Source organism: Urocitellus parryii, chromosome 6, assembly GCF_045843805.1.
Source record: "Urocitellus parryii isolate mUroPar1 chromosome 6, mUroPar1.hap1, whole genome shotgun sequence".
In the NCBI taxonomy this organism is placed as follows: Eukaryota; Metazoa; Chordata; class Mammalia; order Rodentia; family Sciuridae; genus Urocitellus; species Urocitellus parryii.
In genome coordinates this window covers 176819929-176832921 of record NC_135536.1, presented here as the reverse complement: position 1 = coordinate 176832921, position 12993 = coordinate 176819929, and the positions used below count along the sequence as shown (strand labels likewise).

The window sequence follows — 12993 nt, the reverse complement described above, 5'->3', positions numbered from 1 at the left end:
TGTTGAAATAATAATATCTTGGATATATTAGATTAAATAAAATGCTATAGTTATTTTCATCTGCTGTTTCTTACTGTGGCTTCTAAAAATTTTTGAATTACTTGTATAGCTAGTATTTCTTTTGAACAGCATTAGGCTAGATAAGTTGAAGTTTTGTATCTTATTAAGATGTTTGGCTTTTATTTTTACAACAGTGGGAAATAGTAGATCGGTTTGAAGTAAAGAAGTGACATGATCTTATCATTTTAAGAGCTCTCTGCTCAGACTATCTTAGCAAGTTTGATATAGTCCCTTCTCATTGGTGAAAACCCTTAAGACCTGTATTTTCTTTCTCTTATTGTAGACAGTATAGTCAAGTCAGAGCATCTTGTAACCCCTAGTGGTAGGATGTTGTTTCTGATAACCAGCCAATCTCACTGATTAAAGTACAAATGGAGGGGCTGTATCGTGGCTCAGCAGTAGAATGCTTGCCTAGCATGTGTGAGGCCCTTTGATCCTCAGCACTGTGTAACAATATAAAAATAAAGGTATTGTGTCCAAATACAATTTAAAAAAAAAAAGTACACATGGAAAGGTAACTTACATCGGTGGGACAGCAGAAACTGTTGTGTCCTCATTAGCTTTCTGCCTTATTATCCAACTATAAACCAAGACCCCAGGGTATGGAAGGACTTGGGGAATGCAGACTTTCAACTCCTCAGCTACTGGCTAACTTATTTTAAATGTCTGTAGATGGTATTGTCTTCCAAGGTAATCATAGTCAAAATTGTGGATAAAGTGCAAGAAACATTCTGAAACTTGTTTCCAGAGACCTTTTTAATCATTGGACCAAGTAAGATATAAGTTGCCTCTAAGTTTAGGGTCTACTTAATTGGAACACTTCTAGTGTTTATCTATACAGGGGCTAGGGATGTAACTCATTGGTAGAACACATGCTTAGCATATACAAGGCCCTGGATTCAATCATCAGCATTGTCCCACACCCCTACCCCCCAAAATGAAAATGCTGATTTTATCATTAGATGTTATGGAGATAGGTTAGTACCAGGCTATCTACTCTTCATTGCATGAATTTCTCTGCTGGAAATCTTTTTATGTTTGCAGTTATTGAAAGGAAATTGGTATTTTGCTCACAAGTATTACAGTGTCCCTACACCATCGTATTTTCTTTGACCATTAAACTTTCTCTTATTTCTACCTTCTGATTTTAAATTCCCAAAAGAAAATCTAGGATTTTGAGAGTTCATGAGAATATTTTCTGTCTTACGCGCACGCACGCACGCGCATGCACACACACATACACACACACAGTGATCTGACTAAAAATAATTATTCAGAGTTCTAAGCTCTCTGTTGACACTATGCATCATTAATGATTGCCCATTTACCCTTTTTGCAAGTGAGAATTGGTTATGATCTCCTTGTGCTTGTAAGTAAACCTGCTTAAATAGGTTGAAGAAAGACCTATGTAGTATTGACACACCCTGTTTGTGGTGGTAAACATACCATAATTCTTCAAAAACACAGAAAACTAAAAGTTCTTGTGTACCTGTCTTTAAACAATACTTGCTTCTTATTATGATTTCCTTTTTATAACCTGACTGTCATTTTCAGGGGAAGGTGCTATCAACCTGGCTTTGGCTCAAAACCGAAGCCAAGATGTGAGAATGAATGGACCTATGGGAGCTGGAAATTCCGTTAGGATGGAACCAGGATTTCCCATGGCCGGTGGTCCAGGTGAGATCTCCCATTCAATCGAATCATGTTTTACTATTTTCCATTTTTTGCTAAGGTAAGATCATTTGAGTCCTGCAGATAGGCAGGGGCTCATGACACACCCACATCTCTGTTTGCTGCATTAGGAAAGGGAGACATGAATCATTCTTAGGAGGCTAGGGTCAGAGCATGAAACATTTGATCTTTGTAATCATTTGCTTAAAATCTGTCTGGTAAATACTGAGCTGTGTAGCAAACATTTATTGAGTTCCTGTTGTATGACAGGACCTATACTGGGTATTCAAAATAGAAATGAATAAAACATTTTCCACCCTTAGGATGTTTATAGTATAGTGGAGAATGTAGTTTTCCAACTTCCACTACCACTGAGGCTGAGAATCTGTAATCAGAGTTCTTGCGTGCTTATATAGAATATGTGTTTTTATGTATTTAGAATTTGAAAGTGTTATAAATTGTTTTGGTTCCTTTTCTAGTAAACCTAAAATTTTTTCTTCAGAGATTGAACCTAATATTCTATGGATCACAGAATATTGCAGTTGAGTTGGCTCTTTCCTGGTTTGGTGGCGCACACCGGTAGTCGGAGTGACTTGGGAGGATGAGACTGGAAGATCACAAGTTTGAAGCCAGCCTAAGCAACTTAGTGAGACTCTCTCAAACTAAAAAATACAAAGGGCTGAAGATGTGGTTCAGTGGTAAAGTGTCCCTGGGTTAAATCCCCAATACCAAAAAAAAAAAAAAGAAGAAGAAGAATTGAGTTGGCTTTGACATTTAAAGCTTAGGAAGCTATGGAACAAATAAGACAGGAAGTGATTTTCCCAAGGTCAAGTAGCAGTGGGCTATTATTACAGATGTCCTAACTCCCAGTGCAGTGCTTTTTTCACCTGAAGGATCCTTATTCGGCTGCTGAGGTTAAAGCAGAATGAGAGTGTGAAATTGTATCCAACTATTTTGTTCTCTGCCTACACCATAGTAACCTTGAAGAAGTGCAGCAGGATAGAAGAGCTCAATTTATAAGTTGCTGTTCTGAATTGTAGTGGAGGACTTGTAACTAGGTTTTTATCTGGACACCACATTTACTGATTACCTTAAGCTACTTAACTGCATTTTCCTGAGTAATAGTTTCCTTACCTTTAAAATAAGATGATGATGATGTCTCCTATCCTCTGAACTCATCCTTGAAAGTAGATGAGATCTTCCACACAGCAAACATACCCTGAGTTCCTCTTTTATGTATATGTGAATACCTCTGCTGTGAGGTTGATGTGGATACCATCTAGTAGATGGAATACCCAGCCTGGTGCTTTATATATTGAAGTTCCTCACAGAAGACCAAGCATTTGGTACTAAGGCAGTTTAATGAGAAATTATAGGTGACACTGTTGCCACCACTAGAAGAACCAGGGACTGAAGCAGAATTGGAAAAGCCTAGCTAAGTTATATGTAGATAGTGAAAGAATGAATAGACCGGGCTGGGGATGTGGCTCAAGCGGTAGCGCGCTTGCCTGGCATGCGTGCGGCCCGGGTTCGATCCTCAGTACCACATACCAACAAAGATGTTGTGTCCGCCGAGAACTAAAAAATAAATATTAAAAATTCTCTCTCTCTCTCTCTCTCTCTCTCTCTCCTCTCACTCTCTCTAAAAAAAAAAAAAAAAAAAAAAGAAAGAATGAATAGACCTGGCATAACAGTCAGGAAATATGGGTTCTAGTCTCAACTCCTGGCCAAAGGAATTAATATTTTCTGGCTTTAGTTGCCTGTAAACATCTTTGATCATGTCCTGAAAACAATGCTAGAGATCCCCTCCAGGCTTACAGTGTTAAGACTCTAATAAACTGATGTCACCACACTAATTGCAAACTCTTTTCAGCTACTATGTGGCAAATAGTAAGCATATTTATTAATCATCTTTAGGAAATAAGTACAAATTATAGTCCTATAGTTCATTACCAACATAGGAAATTTAGAAGCTTTAGATTGAAATGAAGGATGCTAACTGTGATAATATAAAGTTCTGGGAATAATCAGTAGTGATCTGCAGTCATAGTAACTTTTTAACCTCTACTTGTCTTTCTTTAATGCCAAGCATAGCTTAGGATTCCTTTTCTCACTTGTTTAGTGAGTGAGACTTAAAGGTGCAAACAAAATTTAACATTAGGTTAAACTAAAAATTTTCTAAGGGAAGAGATTTTTAAATTCTCTCTAAAATAATAATAAGTGACTTTGTAACTGTATCTGGAATATCACAGTACCATTAATTATTCTTGGTACTTTCTTCTTAGCATTGGGAATAGAGTTAGCTGATAAACAAAAGCAATTTGCAACTAAAACTAAATCCTGGACCTATTTTTTTTCATGGCCTTATAGCATTCTCAAATTTGTAAGGATATTATAGTAATCATTTCATCAAGGGTTTTTACCTTAATACATTGTTTTGGGCCAATAAATCTTTGCTGTGGATAACTGCCCACACATTGTGGGATGTTTAATAACCTCCTTAGCCTTTACCCACCAGGTGTGATAGCTTCACTATCCCTTCCTGCAGTTGTGCCAACTAAAAATGTCTCTAACATTGCTAAATGTTCCCTGGGGAACAAAATTGCCTGTAGGTGAGAACCATGGATCTAGTGCAAATTTCCATTAAGTACTAAAACTGCACGTTGTCATTATTGAGCATGTAGTCAGCAGGTACTTTAAGATAATTGTGAACTAAAAAAAACCTTTTTCTCACTTTGTGAAAACTTGCTTACTAATTATCATCTTTGAAAAATAGGATGGGATTCATCAGAAACAAATCCAGTATTAACAGATAATAGGTAGTTAGCCAGCTCCCTCTCCAGTTACAAAACACTGAAAGACAATGGATGAAACACTACTTTTAATGCATAATTGAGCCTTTAAGAAAACAGAGGAATGCCACAGGGCAAAAAAAAAAAAAAAGTCAAATATGAAAATTTAAACAGCAGTAAAGACGAAAAGATTTTAGTTTTAATGGCCAGGAAGGAATAAAAGATAAGACCTTGCCTTGGATCTACATGAAGAATGAAGATAGAATTCAGTATCCTTAATGATTTGCCAGAATTTTCAGTGAAAGATAGCTTAGAAAAATGTCACCCTCTGACACAGAGAGACAAATGAGAAACTTGTCTGTCTTGGCAGTGAGAGTGAGTATGGAATTATCTTCTCTACCTTCTTGCATGGTGGGTTAAATATGTTAGTGAAATGACCCAGAAACAGCCAACTAAAGTCATTAACATTTAGTTGTGGGCTGGGGATATGGCTCAAGCGGTGGTGTGCTCGCCTGGCATGAGTGCAGCCCGGGTTCGATCCTCAGCACCACATACAAACAAAGATGTTATGTCCGCCGAGAACTGGAAAATAAATATTAAAAAAAAAAAAAACATTTAGTTGTTCTTGACTGGTCATAACTGCTGATGCAATGGAGGGGCACATTCTCAACCCCAGCTCTTATATACTTCTCTTAGTTAAAGCCTTACTGTAAATAAGCTTTCACTCACAAATTTGTAAAATAGGATTGAACTTCCTTTTTCCAGAATTTTCAGGCTGTTCTAAATTATAGAAATCATAAAAAGAAAAACAAGATATGATCAGGGCATAAAGAGATTTGTGACAAAAACTTGTAGAAACTTAAAAAGCACCAAAATGAGCCAGGTGCAGTGGCACACACCTGTAATCCCTGCAGCCTGGGAGGCTGCAACAAGAAGATCAAAGCTAGCCTCAGCAAAAGCAAGGCACTAAGCAACTCAGTGAGACCCTGTCTCTAAAAAAATACAAAATAGGGCTGGAGATATGACTCAGTGGTTGAAGGCCCCTGAGTTTAATCCCTGGTACTCAAAAAAAAAAAAAAAAAAAAACATCAAAATGAATAAATTATTCAGCAAATTAAAATTAGCTGAACTTGAAAGTGAACTTAAAGAAATCACCCAGAATGCAACAGAGAAATAAAGTGATGGAAATATTAAAGGCATCAAGAGACATAAAGGGTAAGATGAGAAGGTTTAAAATATATTTTAAAAGAGTTCTAAAAGAAAATAAAAAAATTGAGGAGGAGCAAAAGTTAAAGAAGAATACCTGAGATTTTCCAGAACTGCTAAAAGACATAAGTAATCAGTATCAGAACCCAATTTATCATAAATATTACAAATAAAAATGAATCCACATCTAAACATAATATTATAAAACTACAGAATATGAAAAACAAAACAAAATATTAAAAGCACTGCCCCCCAAAAAAGACCAATTATTTACAAAGAAAAACCTCTCAGATTGACAGCTGATCTTATCAACAGAAGTGTTGGAAACCAGGAAACATTAGAATAGTATTTTCAAAGTGCTGAGGGAATAATTTACAGTCTAAAGGTTTAAACCTAGCTATATGGGGTTGGAATTGTGGCTCAGCAGTAGAAAGCTTGCCTAGCATGCTCAGGGCCCTGGGTTCGATCCTCAGCATCACATAAAAATAAATGAATGGAATAAAGGTATTGTGTCCAACTACAACAAAAAAAGTAAATATTAAAAAAACCCTAGCTATACTATCAAGAGTAGTAGAAATAAAGACCTTTTTAAGAGACTAAGATAATTTACCATTAACAGACCCTTGCTAATTGAACTGCTCAAGGATGTACTTCAGGAAGAAGAAAATTGAACCTAAGATGGAAGAAATAAGATCTAAGAAGGAATGGTGAGCTAAATAATTGGTAAACATGGGGTAAATTTAAATAAGTATTGACATTTAATAATAATGAATATCACATTGACATTAGACTTAGATGTGTCTATTGACATTTTAAAGATCAGTAAAATAATAGAGTGTACAACTTCTAAACTAGTAGTGGAGAGGGAGAGAAGAAAGACATGATAGAAAAAAAATCCAGTAAAATTCAGGAGAAATAAGAAAACAACATAGAAAAAGGAAGGTAAATAAAAATCATAGAATGACAAATCAGAATATCACCAGTAATTAGCAATAAAGGTAAATGGACTGTGAACACTGATAAAAAGAATGGTAATCTCAGGATGACCTATATGTTCTTATAGGAAATACATAAAATATAAGGACTCAGAAGTTTCAAAGTTAGAAGGATAGAAAAAAAAGATTAAACCAGGTGAATATTAACCAAGAAAAAGAGGTATAACAATATTCTTACCAAATTAAATAGACATTAAGACAAAAAGCATATAAATGAATAGAGCTAATGTATGATGTAGAAGGAAAACTTTCACCAAGAAAATAGCTAAATTTTTCTGTACTTAACCTAGCCTCAAAAGGGAGGCTGAGGCAGGAGGATTATGAGTTCCAAAGCCAGCCTCAGCAAAAAGTGAGGTGCTAAGCAACTCAGTGAGACCCTGTCTCTAAATAAAATGCAAAATAGGGCTAGAGATGTGGCTCAGTGGTAGAGTGCCCCTGAGTTTAATCCCTGGTAACCACCCCCACCCGCCCCACTCCCTCCCAAAAAGAAATAAGAATTCTACAAAGAGGAATTTTGAGAGGAGAGTTTAACAAACCTCTGTTAGTAATTGTTGAATCAAATTTTTAAAAGCTCAATAAGGATAAAGAAAGCTTGAATAATGTAATTAAATTAGTTTTATATGATGGACATATATAGACACCATTCAGTAATAAATCAAGAGTCCTTAATCTTTCAAGCATAAATGGAATATTTATACAAAGTAATATGGATTATTCCCAAACAAGTTTCAGTAAATACCAAATATTAATATCACATAGATCTGTTTTCTGACCACAGCAAACAAATGTCAGTAGCAAACAAAAACCAACCAAAGAAAACTTGGACAAAAATCTCATATTTTTGGAAATTTTAGAAATATATTCTAAATACCTAATAATTTTAAAAGGTAATCATGATCAGAATGGATTTATAAGAATAGTACATATAAGGGCTGGGGCTGTGGCTCAGTGGCAGAGTACTTGCCTTGCACATGTGGGGCACAGGGTTTAATCCTCAGCACCACATAAAAATAAACAAAGATATTATATCCATGTAAAACTAAAAAAATATTTTAAAAAAGAATGTACATATCAAAATTTTTGGAAAGTAGCCATTACAGCATATAGAAGAATTTTTAAGTCCTCCAATATAAGAACATCAACTACAAGTTGAAAAGCAAAGTATCTGACTTAAGAATGGAAAAAAAAAAAAACAGAGTAATATGTTAGAAAGGGAATAATAAAAGGGAAAGCAGAGATATAGTATCACTTGGGAAAAACCATAAAACAGACCATTAAACTGATAACTGTGGTTAAGACTGCTAAAGAAAAAAAGAGAAGGCACAAACAATGTAAAGAATGAACAAATATACCCTTAAAATGGTAGGTTTTTATAGTATGTGAATTATATCTTAATTTTTTAAAAAGAGTAGAACAAAAGGTTATCACATAAATAACTTCATACTGACAAACTTCAAAGCATTAACAAAATTGTAATTTAGCTGAACTAACTTAGTAGGACATTAAAAAACTTGAAAAATCCATAACCATGTAAGAAAATAATTTAAAAATCTGTTTAGGCCCAAATGGTTTTACAGGTAAAGGACAAATACCCACATTTTCCCAGAGCATAGAAAAAGAGGAAAGATGTTTTTGAACTAATTTTGAGATTAGTGTAATCTTGATGCTGAAAATCAAAGGACAGAAGAAGATAATTATAAGCTAGTCTCACTGATGACCAGAAATCCTAAAAAACCTAATAGTGTCTGAAATTACAAAAATGTGAAAAAGAGGATTTCTCAGACTGCTGTTTTTTTTTAATGTTATTTTTAGTTGTAGATGGACACATCACCTTTATTTTATTAATTTTTATGTTGCACTGAGGATCGAACCCACTACCTCTCACGTGCTAAGCAGGCACTCTACCACTAAGCTACAATCCCAGCCCTATTATATCTCTTTTAAGAGCAGTTTGCCAACAATTAATAAAACTGAAGATGTTAAGACTTGCAACCTAGCAATTCTAAGTCTTTTAATATAATCTAAATATACTCCCATATACTCCCACATGTCCATAAGAATTCATAACAGGATTAGGCTTGTGGCTAAGTGGTAGTGTGCTTGCCTAGCATGTGTGCGGCACTGGATTCAAGTCTCAGCACCACATATAAATAAATAAAAACAAAGGTCCTCAACAACTTAAAAAAAAAAAAAAAGAATTCTTAACAGGGCTGGGGATGTGGCTCAAGCGGTAGCATGCTCGCCTGGCATGCGTGCGGCCCGGGTTCGATCCTCAGCACCACATACCAACAAAGATGTTGTGTCCGCCGAGAACTAAAAAATAAATATTAAAAAATTCTCTCTCTCTCTCTCTCTCCCCTCTCTCACTCTCTTCTAAAAAAAAAAAAAAAAAAAAGAATTCTTAACAAATACATTACTTTGCAGAATTATAAGAATTAAAGGTTAGAATATCTGTTCCTATCTCTTCTTATCAAGTTCTGAAACTGGATTTGCCAACCTTTATGGAGATTATCTTGATGTTAGCCAGGGAGAATTTACTGAAGTAGGCATGGATACATACACACATATACATACATACATACATACATAGTTGGGCCTATGTGTTGTATCTGTAACTCAATATGTACAGACTTTTTTGTTATTATTCCCTAAATAACAGTACAATAACTATTTACATAAATTTTACATTGTATTAAGTATTATAAGTAATCTAGAGATTATTTTGAGTATATGAGACAATGTGTATAGGTTATGTGCAAATACTATGCCACTTTATAAAAGGGACTTAAACGTCCAAGAGCTTTAGTATCTGAGGAGGGACCTGAAACTGCAGCTCCTGCAGGTCAACCTGAATTATCATAGTGATTTCATGTACTTCTTATTACTTGGTATGGATAATTGACATTTTCTTTATCTGAAGAGAATGAATAAAAACATTTTTAGATGGGGTAGAGAGAGAAGATGGGAGGAGAGGGGAGGGGGGATAGTAGGGGATAGGAAAGGCAGCAAAATACAACAGACACTAGTATGGCAGTATGTATAAATGTGGATATATAACCGATGTGATTCTGCAATCTGTATATAGGGTAAAAATGGGAGTTCATAATCCACTTGAATCAAATGTATGAAATATGATATGTCAAGAACTTTGTAATGTTTTGAACAATTAATAAAAGAAAACTACAGTGAAAAAAACATTTTTAGAAAAAAAAAGAATAAAGGGTTAGAAAAAATTATACCTCAGTGTTTATTAGCAGAGGGCAGATATGTGGATCTATATACATCCCCTTCAAGAGGGATGAGTCTCAAAAAATAATATTAAGTGAAAATGGAAACTGAAGAAGAATATATATAGTGTGGTACCACTTATACAAAGATTAAAAGCATACAAAAATGCTGTGCAGCTTACCTACAAATGCAGAAATATTCATGGAATTTTTTTTTTTACTATTTATTTGTAGATGAACACACAGTATCTTTATTTTTATGTGATGCTGAGGATCAAACCCAGTGCCTCACACATGTGAGGCAAGCACTTTACCACTGTGCTACAGCCCTAGCCCCACATGGAACTTTTAACACCAATTATAGTAAGAGGAAGGAAATGAAATAGAAGTAATGTAGGGTTTCTGACATATCTATATATGTACTGGGAGGAGAGGGAGCAAAGGTTTTACATTTTTAATAGGTAGATACCATAGAAATTCTTGATACCTTTTCTCTTTCTTGAAATATATCATCAAAAACAAAAATTGTGCCTATTCCAATACTCTATTTTAGGGATCTTTATTTTTTCCCCCTAGGATTAATGAGAATGGCCAGTCCTGCCACTGTTATGATACCCCAGAGTGCAAATGTGTCATCTTCCATGATGGCACCAGGCCCCAATCCAGAGCTGCAGCCCAGGACCCCTCGCCCTGCTTCTCAGTCAGGTAATGATACCAATCTTTGAGGATTGAAGAACCTGGAACTTCTATAGAGATGATTATAAAATTCCACCTATTTCTTATACTGTATTCCTAACTGTCCAGCTTAAATGTTACCTTCTTTACCAATTTTGCTCTGATATCTTCAAGCTAAATGTCATCATTTCCTTCTTAGAATTTCTCATTGTTATCAATTAATAATACCCCATCATTTCTAAAAAGCATGCTTGGGCCTACTTAGTATTGCAAGATATTTCATGACAGAATTCTGTAGTCAAGTAAATTTGGTAAATGCATCCTACTTTACACTGCCTATTTGAAATTCAGTATTAACATATTGGAAATGCTTACATCCTACTATAAAAAACAAACTTATCTAAGGATGTTAGATTCAGTATTTTCCAAACCTGATTGACAATTTCGTTTCGTTTTCTTATAACAGTGATTAACACAGTTCCCTAGTATGTGATTTGGAAATTACTGCTATCCACATTTATATATATTCACAGTGGCTCTTATATCCACTGTTGAACCATAAACTCTTTAAAGCAAGAAGTAGTGTAGAGTTTCTGACATATCTATATATGTACTGGGAGGAGAGGGAGCAAAGGTTTTACATTTTTAAAAGGTAGATACTGGGGGCTGGGGATGTGGCTCAAGCCGTGACGCGCTCGCCTGGCATGCGTGCGGCCCGGGTTCGATTATCAGCACCACATACAAACAAAGATGTTGTGTCTGCCGAAAACTGGAAAAAAAAAAAAAGGTAGATACCGGGCTGGGGATGTGGCTCAAGGGGTGGTGTGCTCGCCTGGCATGCGTGCGGCCTGGGTTCGATCCTCAGCACCACATACAAACAAAGGTGTTGTGTCCGCCGAAAACTGAAAATAAATAAATAAATAAATAAATAAAATTCTCTCTCTCTCTTAAAAAAAATAAATAAAAGGTAGATACCATAGAAATTCTTTATACCTTTTCACTTTCTTGAATGTTGGTATGTTGCTTTGTATATAGAAGGTGCTTGCAAACACGGTAACATGAATGGTACCAGGCTGCATTAAGCATCTCGGTTGCAGTAGGTTGATTATTGTTTTATTGACTGTCTTTAACAGATGCAATGGATCCACTCCTCTCTGGGCTCCATATGCAACAGCAGAGTCATCCCTCAGGATCTTTAGCTCCTCCTCATCACCCAATGCAGCCTGTCCCTGTGAACAGACAAATGAACCCAGCTAATTTTCCCCAGCTGCAGCAACAGCAACAACAACAGCAACAACAGCAGCAGCAGCAGCAACAGCAACAATTGCAGGCAAGACCCCCACAGCAACATCAGCAGCAGCAGCAGCCACAGGGGATTCGACCCCAGTTTACTGCCCCAACTCAGGTGCCTGTTCCTCCAGGCTGGAACCAGCTGCCTTCTGGAGCCCTTCAGCCTCCTCCAGCCCAGGGTTCTCTGGGCACAATGACTGCAAACCAAGGGTGGAAGAAGTCTCCCTTGCCTGGCCCAATGCAACAGCAACTCCAGGCAAGACCATCCTTAGCCACGGTACAGACACCTTCCCACCCTCCCCCTCCATATCCCTTTGGCAGCCAGCAAGCCTCACAAGCCCATGCAAACTTTCCTCAGATGAGCAACCCAGGCCAGTTCACAGCTCCTCAGATGAAGAGCTTACAGGGGGGGCCCTCCAGGGTCCCAACCCCCCTGCAGCAGCCCCACCTCACCAACAAGTCTCCTGCCTCCTCACCCTCCTCCTTCCAGCAGGGATCCCCTGCATCCTCCCCAACGGTTAACCAAACTCAGCAGCAGATGGGACCAAGGCCACCTCAAAATAACCCACTTCCCCAGGGATTTCAGCAGCCCGTCAGCTCTCCGGGTCGGAATCCTATGGTTCAACAGGGAAATGTGCCACCTAACTTCATGGTGATGCAGCAGCAACCACCAAACCAGGGGCCACAGAGTTTACATCCAGGCCTAGGAGGTGAGGAATACTGAAGCTATTTATGTTGGTAAATTTGCTGGAGATAGATCTGAATAGAACTTAAGTTTTTAGAGTTAATGGAGGGAGTGAAATAAGGATGTAATTATTTGCTTTTGTGAAATGGTGGTGACAATATAACTTAGTTAACTTGATGCATTATTATTTTGATACATTGTTCAGCAATTTATTGATTAAATATAAGCTAGAGCTCTGGATAAAATGCAGGTAAAATTCAATATAGAGATTTCATTTTGTTTTTCAGATTTTTTTTTTGCTTGATCTTATACTAGTAAATTAAAATTTCCAGAAGAAACATGCATTTTATTAACAACTTAAACTTCTTGGCTACTGAAAAAATTAAGATTAT

General features: G+C 36.5%; 1 protein-coding gene across 5 annotated transcripts in view; it reads left to right on the top strand.

The window, feature by feature from the left end:
• Ncoa6 (nuclear receptor coactivator 6) overlaps positions 1 to 12993 on the top strand; it is a 98289-nt gene that overhangs the window by 45707 nt on the left and 39589 nt on the right. For 4 of the 5 annotated variants that reach the window (XM_026383143.2, XM_026383142.2, XM_026383141.2 and 1 more), the window contains exons 7-9: positions 1615 to 1737; positions 10528 to 10656; positions 11760 to 12626. In XM_026383143.2, coding sequence (XP_026238928.1) covers positions 1615 to 1737; positions 10528 to 10656; positions 11760 to 12626 — 1119 coding nt within the window. The remainder of the gene's footprint in view (positions 1 to 1614; positions 1738 to 10527; positions 10657 to 11759; positions 12627 to 12993) is intronic. The other variant, XM_026383144.2, reaches the window with a different exon arrangement.